The 20661-nt window shown below is 40.5% G+C and overlaps 1 protein-coding gene across 4 annotated transcripts in view; it reads right to left on the reverse strand.

The window, feature by feature from the left end:
• Positions 1 to 4699: 4699 nt before the first annotated feature.
• LMBR1 (limb development membrane protein 1) overlaps positions 4700 to 20661 on the reverse strand; it is a 212157-nt gene continuing 196195 nt past the window's right edge. For 3 of the 4 annotated variants that reach the window (XM_023225374.2, XM_023225370.2, XM_023225375.2), the window contains 2 exons: positions 11203 to 11364; positions 4700 to 7323 (listed from right to left, as the gene is read on the reverse strand). In XM_023225374.2, the coding sequence (XP_023081142.1) occupies positions 7238 to 7323; positions 11203 to 11364 (248 nt within the window). In that variant the 3' untranslated portion in view covers positions 4700 to 7237. The remainder of the gene's footprint in view (positions 7324 to 11202; positions 11365 to 20661) is intronic. The other variant, XM_023225371.1, reaches the window with a different exon arrangement.

The following is a 20661-nucleotide window of genomic DNA, read 5'->3' on the forward strand; positions in this document are numbered from 1 at the left end:
CAAAAATGCAAACTTTAATGTCTTAGAGCAATAAAGGCTGTTTTAGTTCATACATTTAAAAAAATGCGAACTTTTTTGGATACGAATTGTTTTTGTCACTGGTTTACTATTACTGGGAGCTTGGTTATTTGCGGTAACCAGGTACAGTCTCATCAGTTAGGTTAACCCTAGCCAAGTAACAGGTAAAGCCCCAAATCTCAGTGGCTCGCTGAAGACACGTGATTTCTGAGGTGTCCAACCCGTGTCGGGCGTGGGGTGAGGCAGGGTGAGGGTCTGCCGGGTGTGACCCTGGCTCCCTTTTGTCTTGGGACACAGTCTCCTTTGCCCCAGAGTCCGCAGTGAATCCTCTCACTGCTGGTGGAGGGGCAGGAGGACATTGTTCCAGGCCATGCTTGGAAGTGGCGCTCATCACTCCAGCCACAGGTAACTACAAGGGGCAAGGGAAGGGCAGGGTGTGGGCCTAAGGGGAAGAAGCCAAGTGGGTGTGCACATGGCACACGCTCAGAATAACCCAGCGTCTAAGGTGAGAAGTACCAACATTTCTATTTGTATCTCATTCCTTAGAAAAAATACTCTCGTGTTTTGTGATGTACACATTATATAGCTACATACGTATCATTTATTAATAAATATGCATGTATTGTGGTGTGCTCAAACATGTTTTAATGATGTATACCATCAAAAAATTTGGAGACTAATTTGGAGAATGCTTTAAACAATGAGTAAGCGCTTCTATTGTAAGAGCGCAGAGGGAAACTGAATCACAGAACCTCAATTTTCTGTAAGCTGACATTTCTCTCCCCATACTGTGACAGGCAAAGCACTGGCATGTGTCAAAGGCTGGGGCAGTCCGATTCTGCCGCCCCAAACTTTGGATCTAGAGGGAGGGACAGTCCCGGAGATACATGGATCACTCAGTGATGGGAAGAGCCCAGGAAAGGCTGTGCCTAGGGCTGTGCCCAACACTTCTTCCGGGGCTTTCTCATGACATCCGTGGGCCATGCCATACACCCCCCATGAACGCCTTTCCTGCTTGTGTTGGAAGAGCCCATTTCTATTCTTTGTAACTAGTGCAGTACTTTACTAAGGCAGGAACTAGTGTTAGTTGTAGGCAACAGATACTCAGGAAAATCAGTGGGATGAAAGGCAGGAATGGTCATCTAACTTCACTGAGGATGAGGGTCGTGAAAATCCCATGAGTACTGAGAGTCGTCCAGGGCAGCCTGTGACAGTTAACAGAAAGTCAGGTATTTTCTTACTGAAAAGTGGCCATGGAATGGCACGCCCATCGAAGGCTTGGGAGACCAAGTTGAAACCACAGAACCATAAAAAGGACCTGAGTGAAGTAGCTGCTTCTCTGGACAATTTGAAGATAATGACATATTGTCAGGTCAAGTCATGAAAACAACGCAAGCTTTTACACAATTACTCCACAGCCTCATCAGGTCTCTTCTATGAAAATTGGGACACTGACCAAGAAAGAGTGGGGCCTCCAGAACCATGAGTTCATGGCAGGACTCGGCGGACAGGGAGAGCCCTGTGTGCTGCCCTCATTGTGGCTTCCCGGTCAGCTACCGCAGTCCCTACGGGATGCGGCCGTTCCTCCCTGATTTTAACAGGTTGTAACCCAGTTGTCTGCTAGTCACCTTGCAAGAGGAAGCCACTTCTTGTGCCTTCTCACACATCCCTCTTTGCCTTTAAATCCACTTAATTAGGAGCCTGCCATTCCACGAGCTGGGGGAAATCATTAAATCAGTATCAAGTCCAGAAAGAGAATTCTTAGAGAATTGTGGGACTGGAGGCATTTGATAGGAATAAAGGTTATAATCTAGAATGCGGATACCTGTCATCAATCTTTACCAACCAGATAATAGAACTGTAAGGTACATGACTGAAAAAGAAACTGAAAACCTCAAACAAAGAAAAAACGAGACTGCGGTTGTACTGGCCTGTATTTCCATCCAGTTCATCTGCCCACTCTGAGTGTGGCCCCAGGCAAATGTCTGCAGCTTTCTGAGTGGCACTCCTCATCTGTAAAATGCAGGTGTGTATTTTCTGCTTCGCAAGGTGGTCCTGGGGGTGACTGCGGGACCACAGAGCACTCGACCCTCCACACCACACCCCAGGCCCCTCTCACCACCCCTGCTGCCAAGTCTTGGATGAGATTGCACAGTAAAGACTAAAAAGAAAAGAAAAAGTAGATCACTCTTCAGACTGAAGGGAAGTTAGGCTAGAGAGGTGGTGAGGAGGAAGTGAGCAGGAAGAGAAGGCCGACACTCCACTTGTCACTTAGTTCTCTGATTCTACTGTGAAGTCCACACAGAACAACTGTGGATGACTTCAAGATGCTGTAAAAGAAAACCTGCAGAATATAACAACTATTATATTCTATATAACTAGCTACAGCAGTAACAAATGTGCTTGGTTCTGAAGTGTCAGTGTTTGTAAGCAGCATCGTTCATCCAATAACAGCTTTTCAAAGGAAAGGAACACAAAGGAGAAAATATTACAACAGCCACAAAACGGTTTTCGTAAGTGATAAAACTTCAGTTCTCAGATCCACAGCCCACAGGTGACTCTCCACCTCCTCATGCTCAGCCACGACAGGTTCTCCTACGTCACTCTGGTCCTCTACAGCCACTCACACCAGGGCCGCCCTGCTGTTCTTAATCCAGGCTCATGAACTTGACTTCTGTAGCAGTTTTAGAAGTAACAGCAGAACACCATATCCAAGAATAATGAGGTTTTGTCTGAAGTTCCTATTTGATTATAGTTAACCTTGAAAAAAAGTGTTTCCGAATTAAAGAACACAGAATTGGAAGTTAAATAACTTCTCTTGAAAAGCTAAGTTTATTGCCTAATATTCCTTCAAGACATATGGATCAATCACCAAGTTTTGAAATTTTGTCTATTTGTTAGTTTTAGGAACTTCTATTTTCTACAATGCAACAAGTAATTTGCATACACACTGCTTTTGCTTCAGAGTGGTATTTGCAGCAATAATTTTTACCTAAACAATATTCAAACACCAAAAAAACAAAAAATACTCCAAAAAGGTCTTTGTATTATTTCTTCTTTCAAACCACAATCCAAAGGGATGCTTTTCAAACGGAAGTTTGCCATCTATTAGGAGGCCACAAAATAACTTAGTGTTTGTCTAGTATTTTTAAAAATAACTAAAACGGAAGGTGCCAGCATGCACGCTTAGGAAAAATGGGTACTGTCTTGTTACATTTTTGCTTATATGTATCTGTGAGAGAGAGAGAGACAGAGAAAGACAGTGTGTGTGTGTAATGGGTTATTTCTTACTGTGGTCAAAAAGTTGAAAGCCACTGACGAGTAGGTTTCTGTCTGCCAGTAAATTAACCAGATGCTAACAGCATTTATTCTTCCAAGAACTCTGGGTTAAGTTGCCCAGACCACAAGTAGGTGCTGTTCAGTCCTTTTATGGAAAAAATTAGAGAAATCAAACAAGTCTAAATAATTCAAGTAATTAAATAAAATACATGCTATCAATTATTGATGCTACATTTTGGGTTATAAGAAATTGATCTACCAATAACTGCACAACAGAGAAAGAAAATATCCATTTCTTCCTTAATTCAGCATTCATCAGAATTATGACTGCCCTGTATAAAACTGAAATGGAATTAGCCTACAAATGCCCTTAAGTTTTAGCCATGATGGCATTTAAGATGGAAAAAATAAAAGTATAAGCCCCACATATAAATGCTTATAAACCAAATATGAAATCACTTTTTGTAAAACTTTAATTTCTAAGACATTTTAAAGTCACACTAAAAGTATCTCATCGAAACAAGAGTAACAATGTGTAAACAAAACAATCGGTAAACAAAAATGTTTACTAGTTTACTAGTGTGTCCAAATGTTACTTTTAAAAGTTAACATTATACCAGTTTTTTCAAGTTTAAAAAGTAGGTGCTGCATCTATGTTCACATTTTTTAAAAAACTTATAAGAACTCTGCCTTTGGCCGAGCGCCGTAGCTCAAGCCTGTAATCCCAGCACTTTGGGAGGCCAAGACAGGAGGATCATGAGGTCAGGAGATCGAGACCATCCTGGCTAACACGGTGAAACCCCGTCTCTACTAAAAAATACAAAAAAAACTAGCCAGGCGAGGTGGCGGGCACCTGTAGTCCCAGCTACTCGGGAGGCTGAGGCAGGAGAATGGCGTGAACCCGGGAGGCGGAGCTTGCAGTGACCTGAGATCCGGCCACTGCACTCCAGCCTGGGTGACAGAGAGAGACTCTGCCTCAAAAAAAAAAAAAAGTCTGCCTTTGTGCATTAAATAACATGCTACCAACCAAACAAGCACATAAGAGCCTGTAAATGATGAAAACCTGTGTCCCTGGCAGACGAGGTCATCACTGAGGCTGCAGGGAGAGCCATGGGCACCCAGCAAAGTGTGGGAAGGCTGCATTGCCGCTGAGAGCAGGTACATGAGCCTTTAATGCACGTGCGAGCAAAACGCCAGAGGCTCCATCCATCTCTACTAACCAGCACCTTAGTGCAGCAATTTAAGGAACATTAGTGTATGTGTGTGTACAATTTTCATGTAAAGTCTCATACTTAGAGCTCTATTTTTACAGAGAATGTACATAAAGCTACGTAAATAGCAAATCTAAGAAGTATCTTGGAAAATCAGTAAAAATTAATACAAATGTTATAATCTGAAAACGTATAATTGTAAAATAATTTATTTAAGTATCGCAGAACCAATGAATACGAATCTGCAAAGTTTCCCCAAGAAACTCTGAAACCACAGTGCCTAATGCACTTTAAAATTGATACTAAAGGAGAGAGAAGAAAAGGACTGCTTGATTTGATACAGTCACCACTGCGTCCCCATCCAGTCAGAAACAAAACTGTAGCTCCAGAATCGACCTGATGACAAGCATCTGCAGCTCTGCCTTCCAGGGTCTATCTCCTTTCACTGGTGCACAGGAACCGCAGTAAAATGAAAACCCCAAGAGCAACTGTCCTCACCAGCACTCAGAACGTTTGGCCTCCGTATTCTGGCATCCATGTCTGGAGTCTGTCATATAAAGCAGCTTCCAACCTAGGTCCAGTGGAAGCACCTGCATTTGGAGTCAGTCTCTCAAGAGGCAGAGCTTGGGCATATGCCCTGGAAGAGGCTCGAGGAACTGTGATTATGCAGCAGCCCAGGGCTGTAACAATCTGTATTTGTTCTCGAGGCTGAGTCCAGAGGTTCGAAGCCGTCCTTCCACCCCATGCACATTCTTTGTTTCAACAGCAGTGACGATGCCTCCAGGAAGTGTACTGGACTCTGGGCTTACAAATCCAAAACTGGCGTAAGTCCTCGGAGGGAGAGAAACTTCCAAATGAACAAAAAGTTGAGCTAAACATTGAAAAGTTTATTACTTAAAATTTTTCAGACATTTTACAAGTATCTAGGAACTCTTTGGAAGTGCCCTGAAAGTGGCGTCAGTGAAAAGTGACATTACTCTACTCCTGAGTTTCTTTCCGTTCTTCCCTTGACTTAGTCTGCTCAAAGTACGGATTCCAAGTTTCACTAAAAATGAAACCTTGCTATTAATACTTCAATAGGCCTAACAATGAAATTGGAAAAGAGCTGAATTTTATTAACTTTTTAGGGATGTCGATTTTATGCTGAGAAATTCACCAGTACCATACTGGTATTTACTGAAGGTTGTTGAGAATCACAAAATGAATGTTCTTTTATTTTAAAAGCAAGCTGCATTTTAGAAAGATGTGAAGTGCAGAAGGAAATGCAGAGGTATAAATAAGGGGGAAGTATACTCAATGAAGGTTATAAATATACAGATTAAAGTTTCTCATTATTTTAGTTTAACTGGAAATTTCTGATGTCAAATAGACACAGCCTGGTTTTCATAAATTTCTCCCAGAAAACCTTTAAATTTAACAATTTGAAAAAAATGTTTTACTTTCGTCTGAACACAATCTATTTTCATACACATAGTGCATGTGAACATATTTATATAATAGATTGCATAACTACGAATTGTGTGCAAATGGACCCATCTCGTATTTTTTGCACGCACAGTTGCCGGTATTCTATCCTAGTGGATGGTTAACACAGAGTACAATTTCATAGATTTTATTCAGTAGACTTAAAGCCAAGAAACCATCCCAGTAATTATTTACAACTGAATAACTGATTATCAGATCGTGTTATACTGCAAAACTGTTCTTACACCATGAATGGTGATGCTGTGAACTTTGGATGTCAAACTGGTAAATGCTGGAGGCTTCAAATGGCATACGCAAAAGTAACCAAAGCCCGAGGACTATGAGGAAAGAAGGAGTTTCCACCACTCAGCATTTATAGTTTTCATAAGCATTACAGAAGCATGGGGAACTAAGTGATCTTTGAAAAAAATGCTTTAAAAAACTGTGTATACATATAGCCTATAAGGCAAAAATCCAAGTTACAAGTGTATTAAACACTGGCAACTATGTTATCAGAGGTAATACTGAATTATACACATAAACCGTCATTAAACTGTGATTACATGATACTTCCTACCATAGCTTATTAGACTGTACAACAGAAGATATTCCTGTGGCTCTCTAAGGCTCCAGGTTTAAAAGAATTTAGTATTTTCCTCTTGGCTCAAAGTCTAATCAGTATCATTCTGTAACATAAATCAGAAACTATGCTTTTTGCTTTTAGGGAAATAAGAAACATAACTGCAACCATTACAGCTCCAACACACACTGCAATAATGATATCTACAAACAGTTCCTATTGCATTTGAAAAATGCATTTTCTGAAGAAGCTTCACTTGGTACCAAGGATGCATTTCAGGTCAGCTTCTACATTCTGAATAAAGTATATAATGGGATTTAAGTAAATCTTTAGAAGTCCCGGAGTTTGCCTTTTCTAACATTTTCATATCAGGTGAAAACAATTTTTTCATATGGATGATTGTATTTACCGATATGAGAAAATGTCTACAGAAGAATGCGCTGTTCTATACGTCTCTAAGGAATCTGCATTTAACTGGAAACTACAGGGTCTATCAGAAAGTTAAATTTTAAAAAAGATCAGCCATAGCCAAGTTCTTCGTAGACTATGAAAAAAAATGGCACTGATAGGTCTAGGTTCTGAAGAGGAGCCAAGGTTGAAATGGAAATGCTTCTACATGGGACAGGAATGTCATGAGTCTGGAGTCCTCAGGTCTCTTGGTTGTAGAAGACGCCGTCTGTGCATCTCACAGTGCTTTCTGATGCCCATTTACAGAAGGCTTGGCTGTTTCTGAATCCCTTGAAGTATTTGATAAATGAAGTTTATGAAGCCCTGCAAAAAAATTAAGGAAATGGTGAGAAATGATATATTGTTGAGTGGCTGGGAAAGGGTTAGGGTAGGGAGAAGAGGCGATCTACAAAGCTAAGTTTTACTTGGGAAGCTGTGAGGTGCTGGCCGGATCCCCCTGAGGAATGAAAGATTTCTTTTCCTTACTGGCAACTTCCCTTTGGGGACGGCCTCAGCTGAAGACAGATGCAGGGAGGGAAGTCCTGCCCCTTCCAGGACAGCACATGAGGGTCCTAAGAGCCTGCCCCCTTCTCCTCAGTTCAGTGGAGCTCTGAAGGGTCATCGAAGTCACAACATCCCCGAGGGCCAGCGGAGGCTTCTAGTGTGACTGCATCATGACACAATTCCTCTCTCTGCACAGCCCCTTCCTCTTCCGTTTCCCCAACCGGGCTAATAAACCTCTTCCTGGCCAGCGGATTCCCATCTCAAGTGTGCTTCTCAGGGAACCTAACCCAAGACAGATAGGTTCCCACTTTCATTTTAAAATACACGCACACAGGCTGGGCACAGTGGCTCACGTCTGTCACCCCAGCACTTCAGGAGGCTGGGGTGGAAGGATCATTTGAGCTGAGGGGTTTGAGGCAGGCCTGGGCAACACTGTGAAACCTCATCTTCATGAAAAACACAAAAATGAGCTGGTTGCAGTGGCTCATGCCTATAACCCCAGCACTGTGGAAGGCTGAGACGGGAGAACCGCTTGAGCTCAACAGGTTGTGGCTGCAGTGAGATATGATCACACCACTGCACTCCAGCCTGGGTGACACAGTGAGACCCTGTCTCAAAACAATTTCAAATCAAGTAAAATAACACACACACACACACATATGCAGGAAAATGTAGGGAAAGCCACACCAAAATATTAATATGTAATTAAAAAGAAAAGAATGGAAAACATTACCAAAAAAGAAAGAAATGACAAAAGAATAAATTGAACATAAATAATATCTCACTACCCAAAGGTATTTCACAGAATACAAAATTATCACTATCTTTTAAAGTTACAATTATTTCTCTCTGTATCATATAACAATTATTTACGTGATATACCTGACACCAACACTGCACAGACCAACACTGCACTCTCACAGGGAGAAGAAAACGTAAGAGCTTCTGTGGCACCGGAGCTTCAAGCACTTTAATAAAAATGAAAGACAATGACATACAGGAACACAGTCAGGTGTTACTGAACAACAGGAATCCACTGAGAAACGGGCTGTCAACTGGTCACTGTGATACCATCACAGAGTATATCTACACACACCCAGAGGGCACAGCCCACAACGTACCTAGGCTGTAGGGTATGGCCTATTGCTCCTAAGTTACACACCAGACAGCATGTTACTGTACTGAGTCCTGCAGGCAACTCTGGCACAATGGTAAATATTTGTGCATCTAAAAATATCTAAACCTAGACAAGTGACACATTGTGCCAGGACATTACAACAGCTACCAGGTCACTAGGTGACAGAAACTGCTCAGCTCCACTGTCATCTCTGTGGTCTCTGTCACACAGGCAAGTGGTCCGTTACTGACCAAACGGTCATTATGTGGCCTATGACATACACAGCAGCACTTCCACACGACAGATGCTGAGAAAATACTTATCATGAAGCTCAGACCTTTCCGGCATCTCAACAACTTCACTTGGAAAAGACTTTTCTCCCTAAAATTTCACATGGTAACTGGCCTATTAGGCAGTTTCACATCACTCATAAACTAATATCGCACTCCAAAATCTTTGTCACCTGCATATCTTAATGAAAGAAAAGATAAAACTGAGCCTCTCTACATCTGAATGGGAAGGAAAAAAAGAAATCAATCCAAGACAAAAAATGGTCTGGTCCCAGGAATGACAATAGGAACCCACCGCTGTTGGAGTTGAGGAAGTGTGCTAAAATAAAGCTTGTTAAAGAATGGACTGAGTGAAGACAGATGATCGATGCAGTATCCACTGACTAAGCTGAAATGAAGTCCCCCTTTTAGGATAGATTATTGGAGTTCACATCTAAAACTTGGGTGTCACGTAGGTTATGCATTCTGAGAAACTCTGACGTCTCTCTTCTGCAGACAACTCCAGAAAACATCTCGTCCATTACCACCATCACCACAGCTAAATTTCTAGTGTTTACTATGTGCTAGATATTCTCTGGGATGGATACTATTATTATCAATGGGTGGAGTAGCAGAGGGGGAAAAAAAAACTCTATAAAAAAAGAAAGAAAAAAAAAGAAAGAGGCTAGCTACTTCACAATCAAATTACCAGTCTCAGTGAAATCCTTGTTAAGATCTCAGATCATTCAAACATTACATATACTTAGTAAGACTCTTTTTCTATGTATAAATTGCCCCTTAGAGCACCCCAAAGAATACTGAAAAACATTTGGGAAGAAAAGTAAATGTATCTGTTTGGTAGTTTTATACAACTCTTATTCATTCAACTCTCTCCTATGGTCAGTGAGCTGACATGCATATAAGGCCTTTTATATCAGGTTAAGTTATGTTTTATTACTTTAATAAAGGCTTTCTTTAGCAAAATGATGTCCAGATTACCTAATTCAAAAGCTAAACTTACAGCAGTCCATTTGCAACCATCTCATTTAGTGAATGCAAAGTGGAAATTTATCTGAGACCATGGCTAACTAATCTTGCTGATATTGTAACAGGCTTAAAAATTAAGTTTTAATGCTAGACATCCAACAAAAAGGACTGTTTGATTCCCACTTCAAGTTGGGCCAGCTTTGTTAAACCTAAGCATTAAAAGGCATAAATTATCTGGCGCGTCAGCTGAGATGAGCTGTGACTTTATCCTGTCAGGCCAGCATTTGATGAGCCGTCCCCTCCCAGGGCATATGCAAAGTGAAATACACATGGCCAGCTCATCTGAAATCTTCTGTGCCTCCCAAAGGTCACCTTCTCAAACATCAAGGTTGGAAAGGCCTGGTGATGTGAGAAGCTTTATTGCTGCTCCTATAGTTTACGTTATCTGAAAACTGGACCTTAATGAACCCATCAATATGTGGCCTTTTGCAATAGCTAAAAGCCCCAATATGGAGTCATACGCATTCGAATGATGTCAACTCAGGTAAATGAGCTAATGTCAGGAGTTTTAATAATTTTCTACAAGAAGTCACTGCCTTTCCCTTCTTCTGTCATAAAATTACAACCCCGCCCCCCAAACCAAGATCATTTACTTTGTCCTGGCATTCTTAAAGTAAAAAACTTGACATATGTTTAGCACTAATGTGGAAATAAGCATAAAAAATACATTCATAGGTTATGTTTGTACCCTTTAGCTAAACCTACCAGTTTTTAACACCATTACAATACATGTGACTCTTGGAATACATAACAGTAAATCCCCTCTCTTCTATTATATCAATGCCAAGAATGCTAACATTTTCACCTTGAATTTATTATTTGGCTTACTGAAGAGACTTACGGGTTAGCCTAATACTTATAAAATCCAAGCCTCAAAAAAGCTTTAACTAAAAGGTATTATTACCAAGGAACAAGCTTTTAACACCATATCATCCTCACCACCACCATGACCACCATCATCATAATAAAGGGGTAATATTTACTGAGTTCTTATGATGTGCCAGGCACTATGCTAAGGATCTTATGAGAATTATTTCAGTTGATCTTCACAAAAACCCTAAAAGGAAGATGATACTATCACTATATTACAGATAAGGAACCTAAGGCTTAATGAAGTAATTTTGCACAAAGTAGTGGATCAATAACTTGACCTCTAAGGTTTTACAAATCTAGGAAACTAAACAGCTGAAAATATAATATTAACTCAAATGTCGAAATTATTATTTAGTAGAAAGAGGAAGAAATACCCATAAACCTCAGGATTACCTAGGGCCTTGAAAAGCTCTTCTCGAACTGCAGAGGTGAATTTTCGGACCAGACACAATGTTGTCACAATAGCAAAAAGCAAATTGTAGGATAATACAATATAGAAATTTCCCAGCCAATTAAACCTTCCAAAGTCGCCAAGCAGATCAAATCTAGTGATTCCTGTTAAAAATAAATAAAATAGCCCTTAATGAAATCAGGTTAAGACAGTGCTAAAAGTAAAGTACAAGTTAGACAGAATTCTATGGACTTTCTCTCTTCTGTTACGTGAGATGCTGTAATGAATACATCCTAGTTTAAAATACGGAACTATCATCTAGTGGGACAGCCTCAAGCCAGCCCTAACCTGCTTCACACACACGCCACAGTCACTTGCAAGTGATGAGTAACGAGGTCAGAATGAAATGAATGCCCTCTGACGTCCGATGGAGTCACGCTTACGTGAAAAATCAAGCTCTCGTGCTGCTTACACGGGTAGGATGGCTGACTGCATGCTCTACTGAGACAGGAAGGCTGTAACTGATCACAGGAAGCAAGAGTCACGATGAAAAAGATGCCTGAGAACATCCTTACGCCTCCTCTGCTGCTGTCCTCTGGAGGAACTGCCCGTCCCCTCTCTTTAGTCGGGTCTCTGGGCAAATGCCATCTCCTCAGAGAGGAAACCTCTGACTCCCCTATCTAAAACAGCTGGACCTGCCATGGCCTTCTATACTAATTATGACTCTTCATAGCACACATAAAGTGATTTTTTTTTCTTTTTGGCTTATTTATTGCCTATTTTCCCCACTAGAATGCAGGTTCTGTAAGAACAGGAACTTTGTTTCACCCCTATAATCCCAGTGCCCAGAATAATGTCTTATACACACTTAACATGTATTATATAAATGAATAAATAAGATAATTTCCTTCCATAAAAAATTGTTAATCTGAGTTTAATGCTTATAGGTTTGTAGGGTAAAAAGGCAGAGCAGGAAATACAGTAGGATGACATAATATATGCATTGAAGTTACTTAAATTCATCTATACACATTTTTAAAACTCTTTTTACTTAAAAATAGTTTAAATAGTCATTCTATTAAATGAGCACATGGCCAGGTCCAGTATTTACTGGAAAAAATACATGAATGGTAGGATTTTTCTGACCACTGATAGATAAATAAATCATATCACTCAGGCGTTGGTCAAGTGACAGATACTGGGAATGTCAACATTCTTCAAGGAAGAAAGGATAGAGCTACTTGGGGGCCATATAAAATTTAAACTACAAAGAATGAGAAGAAATAATAATTGTCTATAAAATTGTATAAACAAAATTATGTACCTCATATTTTAAGGGTGATTTAAGGATTTTTTATGGGTGATTTCAAGAATAACTTTGACTAAACTCAATTTTACATTATCAGTTGACCTTTGAACTGAACTCTCATCCTCACTCCAATGCAATGGCATCATCTACTACAGATAGCCTCTACAAAAGCAGCTTAGAGAGACAACAGAAAAACCAAATATAAACATTGTCATAAAAACAGGAGATCTCAAAAGTAGCTCTTCTGTAGCCACTTCTACCCAGGACATATGTGTTTGAAATTGAAAGGCAATAATATACCAAAATATTTTTTAAAGGTAGACAATTAATGAAAACATACAATAAAATAGCTTTTTTAAAAAGGTTAATGCAGACACCAGAAGAGAACACAGCATCTGTCACACATGGTTATGAGAAGATGACAACAATCTTGGCTGCAGTTTCTTAGCTATTCATATTAATAAAACTTTACTTTGTTAAAGGGAATACATGTCTAATTATAAGTTTTATTTTTCAAATAAAGCACCATTTCATTTAGCCTAGGAAGTGATCTTTAAACAAGATACAATCCTACCAAAACAAGCTTCAGTGGCTGCAGCCCAGAGATCCCAGATAAGTAATTTTCTCATTAGGGCCAAAGACTCCTTTAAGAATCTGGTGAGAGCTATGAATCTTCTCAAAAGAAAAAACCACAGACACAGACACCCAAATTTTACACAGCATGAAGCTCGCTGACGGAGGAAACGGGAGATCCCAGAATCAAACCCTTGCCCAGATGCTCTACATGAGTCTTAACTGCTCTTGAAATTTTTTTGATCATATACTACCATTAGTAAAAACAAAATTTGACCATCTATACCCCATATATGTATATTTAATTATTTATAAGCTACATATATACTATTCAATGACATATACAGACAAAACAAAGACTTTTAAAAAAAATCATAACAATAAATATAAATACGAATTCTAATAGTTTCTTCACATAGTCCAACGACTTACTTTATGAATGCATGGAAATGCACAAACTCCGCTTTGGACACCACTGGCAGATGCTCTGTGGTAGGTGATCCAACCCCCCCGGACATGGCCTGTGTCCTACGTTGTGACAGCACTACCACATAATGAGAAGTCAAGAATCTGAATGCACCATCATGGTAAGAATGGAAGGTATGTTTTGAAAAACGGGAAAGTGCTTCACTAGAACTTCTTAATGGATTCAACTTGGTATCTTGAGACTCAGGGTCGAGACCTAATATGGAACATCTAGGCAAAGAACAGTCTCTATCATCAGATGTTTTGGTTTCCAGGCTATTTCAGGTTGACTTCATAAACAGAAACCCAGGAGCCTGTTGCTATAGTGCGCTGAATAACTAGATAAATACTACCTCATAAAAACTAGTTCCAAGACATCATCGTGTTGAATATTTTAAAAAATCTGATAGATTGACTAATAGATCACTCTGATCAACACACAGTTCTTCAATTCTGAAATTTTTCTATAAAGACTGGACCACAAGAAACTTTTAAAAAGAACTTCTCTAAAATTCTGCCTGAGAGGTTTCTGGCATGGCAATAGATTATAAAATGTACTTTCAAAATTAAAAGCGCTGGGCGCGGTGGCTCACGCCTATAATGCCAGCACTTTGGGAGGCCGAGGCAGGCGGATCACGAGGTCAGGGGATCGAGACCATCCTGGCTAACACGGTGAAACCCCGTCTCTACTAAAAATACAAAGAAATTAGCCGGGCCTGGTGGCGGGCGCCTGTAGTCCCAGCTACTCAGGAGGCTGAGGCAGAAGAATGGCCTGAACCCAGGAGGCGGAGCTTGTAGTGAGCCAAGATCACACCATTGAACTCCAGCCTGGGCGAAAGAGCGAGACTCCGTCTCAAAAAAAAAAAAAAAATCAAAAGCACCAACAATTAAGAAAACATGACAATACTCAGACAAAGCTTTAACAGCAATCATTTGACAAATATAAAAGACTTTAAAACCTCTATTTCTGTAAAAAAGTAAAAGTATTTTAAAAGCAAATTTTAAAATATTTTAAAATACTACTATTAGAAAGATTTAATTATCAAATGTTGTTGTTTAACTCTCTTAGTCAAATATCTAAATGCTTATGTCCATTTGGAAGTTTATTCTGTTAAAAGATTAAGTAAAATATACACCAGGCAAGAAGCTTAGTAAGTTAAGCAGTGGCTAAGCATAAGGTCACATTATCTAGATTATCTGTCAATAAAAAAAATTCTTCATGACAAACTGCACATCAACTCCACCCATTAGAATTCAACTGAAAATATTTTATGCATAACTCCTTGAATAACAGTCTTTTTCTATTCATACCTACAAAAGAACATACAGAATAAAATCTCATTTAAGAAAGGGCTGGTTTCTCTACCTGCAGTATGAGTCAATAGAATTTATGTTCTTTAGCCCACCTGAGTAAACTTCTACTTTTAGGAAGCCTATTCATCTTCCTAAAGCAGCAAAAAGTAGTTAAGAGAGTTTATAAAGCTTGACACATAAAGGGATCATTAATCTGACTTTATCAATAAATTATATATGTTAGCATATTACACAAATGGCTGACATAAATATCCATGGTTTTAATGTAAGATTACCAGAAAGAACACATACATCTTATTTTTAAAAAATGTATAGATTAAATGTTCTTTGCTGAAATATTAGGATTAACATCCTTTTTTCCTTCTGAACTCAAACAAAGGTTAATTATACTATGTTTTCAAATCTCTTCCTCTAAACGAGATTTTTGAAATATTAGCTAAGACAGTGTTGGGAAAAAAAAGTGACAAAGAGTATGAAATAATGAAATCTACAATCATTTTAAAACAGGAATAATTTAAACAGGCTCATTGCCAATTGTATTATTCATTCAAAAACAAAGTCATCGAAAAACAAAAGAGAGGTTCCACTTCTGGGGTGGAATGAAACATGATGCTGTTGAAGCAAAGGCTTTACCTTTTTCTGTTTTTTTGGGACAAAGTTTTGCGCTTCTTGCCCAGGAGTGCAGTGGTACAATATCAGCTCACTGCAACCAAGCCCTCCTGGGTTCAAGCGATTTTCCTGCCTCAGCCTCCCAAGTAGTCAGGAATACAGGCGCCAACCACCATGCCAGGCTAATTTTTGTATTTTTAGTAGAGATGGGGTTTCACCATGTTGGTCAGGCTGGTCTCAAACTCCTGAACTCAGGTGATCCACCCCCCTGGGCCTCCCAAAGTGCTGGGATTACAGGCATGAGCCACTGTGCCCATCTGGCTTTACCTTTGACCAGTCTTGCTGTGCAAGTATATTTTCAAGAAATTATATCAATTGGAGATATACTTATTGAATTCAGGTTCCAGCCTATATGCAGTAAAAGAGACCAGATTTTCCCTCCCAACTGAATAAACTGAAACACTGAACAAAATATATGAAACAACAGTTTTCAAGACCCTAGACATCAGGAAACGCAGGACAGTGATCACTGAGAGATGAGAAACAAACAAGGTGGGCCCTATGATTGCCACAGTTTACCGTCTAAAGAGACACTGCAATGTAGAGAGAAGAGCTGAGGCGGGCTCCAGCCATCTCCCTAAGATCAAGAGATGAAGCTTGGAGCATGAGGATGACACAGTGGCCAGAGGGCTGCACAATGGAAGAACCCGGCAGAGAACTGACCAGTGTATGCTTGTGGGGAGCAGCTGGTCAAGAAATGAAGCAGGTGACAGAATGAGTAGCAAAGACATTACAACAGTTATTTTTAACTACATTCCTTATTTCAAAAGCTAGAGGAAAGATAAAACTTGCTAAGTAGACATATTAAAGAAAATAGACTGAAATTGACCTTCCACAAAGGAAAATTACACTGTGGGACATGAAAAGCACACCAGACGGGATGAACGGCAGATTGGACACTGCAGAAGAAGAGATTAGTAAATTTAAAGACACAGCAATAGGAAAACAAAACAAAACAAGGAACAAAATAAGAAAAGAATGAACAAAGCATCAATGAACCATGAATTCATTTGAAATGTCTTATGTACTTGTGATAGAGTCCCTGAAGGAGAAGAAAGACAGGATAAGAGAAGAACAGGAACAAATAGGAACAGCTCCAGTCTACAGTTCCCAGTGTGAGCAACGCAGAAGACAGGTGATTTCTGCATTTCCAACTGAGGTACTGGGTTCATCTCACTGGGGCATGTCAGACAGCGGGTGCAGGACAGTGGGTGCAGACCACTGAGCATGAGCTGAAGAGCAGGAGGTCAGGGGATTCCCTTTCCTAGCCAAGGGAAGCTGTGACAGACGGCACAAAGAAAATCGGGTCACTCCCACCCTAATACTGCCCTTTTCCAACAGTCCTAGCAAACGGCACACCAGGAGATTATATCCTGCGCCTGTCTCGGAGGGTCCCATGCCCACAGAGCCTCACTCATTGCTAGTACAGCAGTCTGAGATTGAACTGCAAGGCGGCGGCGAGGCTGGGGAGGGGTGCCCACCATTGCTGAAGCTTGAGTAGGTAAACAAAGCAGCCTGGAAGCTCAAACTGGGTGGAGCCCAATGCAGCTCAAAGAGGCCTACCTGCCTCTGTAGACGCCATCTCTGGGGGCAGGGCACAGCTGAACAAAAGGTAACAGAAATTTCTGCAGACTTAAATATTCCTGTTTGACAGCTTTGAAGAGAGGAGTAGTTCTCCCAGCACAGAGTTTGAGATCTGAGAACGGACAGACTGCCTCCTCAAGTGGGTCCCTGACCCCAGAGTAGCCTAACTGGGAGGCACCTCCCAGTAGGGGCTGACTGACACCTCACACGGCCAGGTGCCCCTCTGAGACGAAGCTTCCAGAGGAATGATCAGGCAGCAACATTTGCTGTTCTGCCGTATTCTGTTCTGCAGCCTCTGCTGGTGATACCCAGGCAAAGAGAATCTGGAGTGGACCTCCAGCAAACTCCCACAGACCTGCAGCTGAGGGTCCTGACTGTTAGAAGGAAAACTAACAAACAGAAAGGACATCCACACCAAAAACCCCATCTGTACATCACCATCATCAAAGACCAAAGGTAGATAAAACCACAAAGATGGGGAGAAACCAGAGCAGAAAAGCTGAAAATTCTAAAAATCAGAGTGCCTCTTCTCCTACAAAGGAACAGAGCTCCTCGCCAGCAATGGAACAAAGCTGGACAGAGAACGACTTTGACGAGTTGAGAGAAGGCTTCAGATAATCAAACCTATCCGAGATAAAGGAGGATGTGCGAACCCATTGCAAAGAAGCGAAAAACCTTGAAAAAAGATTAGCGAATGGCTAACTAGAATAATCAGTGTAGAGAAGTCCTTAAATGACCTGATGGAGCTGAAAACCATGAGCGAGAACTACGTGATGCATGCACAAACTTCAGTAACTGATTCGATCAACTGGAAGAAAGGGTATCAGTGATTGAAGATCAAATGAATGAAATGAAGGGAGAAGTTTAGCATAAAAACAAACGAGTAAAGCCTCCAAGAAATATGGGACTATGTGAAAAGACCAAATCTACGTCTCATTGGCGTACCTGAAAGTGACGGAGAGAATGGAACCAAGTTGGAAAACACTCTTCAGGATAATATCCAGGAGAACTTCCCCAACCTAGTGAGGGAGGCCAACATTCAAATTCAGGAAATACAGAGAACGGCACAAAGATACTCCTCAAGAAGAGCAACTCCAAGACACATAATTGTCAGATTCACCAAAGTTGAAATGAAGGAAAAAATGTTAAGGGCAGCCAGAGAGAAAGGTCGGATTACTCACAAAGGGAAGCCCATCAGAATAACAGCGGATCTCTCGGCAGAAACTCTACAAGCCAGAAGAGAGTGGGGGCCAATATTCATAACTCTTTTTTTTTTTTTTTTTGAGTCGGAGTCTTGCTCTGTCGCCCAGGCTGGAGTGCAGTGGCCGGATCTCAGCTCACTGCAAGCTCCGCCTCCCGGGTTCCCGCCATTCTCCTGCCTCAGCCTCCCGAGTAGCTGGGACTACAGGCGCCCGCCACCTCGCCCGGCTAGTTTTTTTGTATTTTTAGTAGAGAGGGGGTTTCACCGTGTTAGCCAGGATGGTCTCGATCTCCTGACCTCGTGATCCGCCCGTCTCAGCCTCCCAAAGTGCTGGGATTACAACCTTGAGCCACCGTGCCCAGCCTTCAACATTCTTAAACAAAAGAATTTTCAACCCAGAATTTCATATCCAGCCAAACTAAGCTTCATAAGTGAAGGAGAAATAAAATCCTTTACAGACAAGCAAATGCTGAGAGATTTTGTCACCACCAGGCCTGCCTTACAAGAGCTCCTGAAGGAAGCACTAAACATGGAAAGGAACAACTGGTACCAGCCATTGCAAAAACATGCCAAATTGTAAAGACCATCGATGCTAGGAAGAAACTACATCAACTAAAGAGCAAAATAACCAGCTAACATCATAACGACAGGATCAAATTCATGCATAACAATATTAACCTTAAATGTAAATGGGCCAAATGCTCCAATTAAAAGACACAGACAGGAAAATTGGATAAAGAGTCAAGACCCATCAGTGTGCTGTATTCAGGAGACCCATCTCACATGCAGAGACACACATAGGCTCAAAATAAAGGGATAGAGGAAGATCTACCAAGCAAATGGAAAACAAAAGAAAGCAGGGGTTGCAATCCTAGTCTCTGATAAAACAGACTTTAAATCAACAAAGATCAAAAGAGACAAAGAAGGCCATTACATAATGGTAAAGGGATCAATTCAACAAGAAGAGCTAACTATCCTAAATATATACGCACCCAATACAGGAGCACCCAGATTCATTAAAGCAAGTCCTCAGAGACCTACAAAGAGACTTAGACTACCAAAAAATAATAATGGGAGACTTTAACACCCCACTGTCAACATTAGATAGATCCACAAGACAGAGAGTTAACAAAGATATCCAGGAATTGAACTCAGCTCTGCACCAAGCGGATCTAATAGACATCTACGGAACTCTCCACCCCAAATCAACAGAATATACGTTCTTCTCAGCACCACATCACACTTATTCCAAAATTGACCACATAATTGGAAGTAAAGCACTCCTCAGCACATGTAAAAGAACAGAAATTATAACAAACTGTCTCTCAGACCACAGTGCAATCAAACTAGAATTCAGGATTAAGAAACTCAATCAAAACCGCTCAACTACATGGAAACTGAACAACCTGCTCCTGAATGACTACTGGGTACATAACAAAATGAAGGCAGAAATAAAGATGTTCTTTGAAACCAATGAGAACAAAGATACAACATACCAGAATCTCTGGGACACATTTAAAGCAGTGTGTAGAGGGAAATTTATAGCAGTAAACGCCCACAAGAGAAAGCAGGAAAGATCTAAAATTGAAACCCTAACATCACAATTAAAAGAACTAGAGAAACAAAAGCGAACACATTCAAAAGCTAGCAGAAGGCAATAAATAACTAAGATCAGAGCAGAAATGAAGGAGATAGAGACACAAAAAACCCTTCAAAAAATCAAGTGAATCCAGAAGCTCATTTTTTGAAAAGATCAACAAAATTGATAGACCTCTAGCAAGACTAATAAAGAAGAAAAGAGAGAAGAATCAAATAGATGCAATAAAAAATGATAAAGGGGATATCACCACCGATCCCACAGAAATACAAACTAACATCAGAGAATACTATAAACACCTCTATGCAAATAAACTGGAAAATCTAGAAGAAATCGATAATTTCCTGGACATTTACACTCTCCCAAGACTAAACCAGGAAGACATTGAATCCCTGAATAGACCAATACAGGTTCTGAAATTGAGGCAATAATTAATGGCCTATCAACCAGAAAAAGTCCAGGACCAGATGGATTCACAGCCAAATTCTATCAGAGGTACAAGGAGGAGCTGGTACCATTTCTTCTGAAACTATTCCAATCAATAGAAAAAGAGGGAAACCTGCCTAACTCATTTTATGAGGCCAGCATCATCCTGATACCAAAGCCTGGCAGAGACACAACAAAAAAAGAGAATTTTAGACTAATACCCTGATTAACATCGATGAAAAAATCCTCAATAAAATACTAGCAAACCGAATTCAGCAGCACATCAAAAAGCTTATCCACCATGATCAAGTGGGCTTCATCCC

The sequence above is a fragment of the Piliocolobus tephrosceles genome, chromosome 8, assembly GCF_002776525.5.
Source record: "Piliocolobus tephrosceles isolate RC106 chromosome 8, ASM277652v3, whole genome shotgun sequence".
Lineage (NCBI taxonomy): Eukaryota > Metazoa > Chordata > Mammalia > Primates > Cercopithecidae > Piliocolobus > Piliocolobus tephrosceles.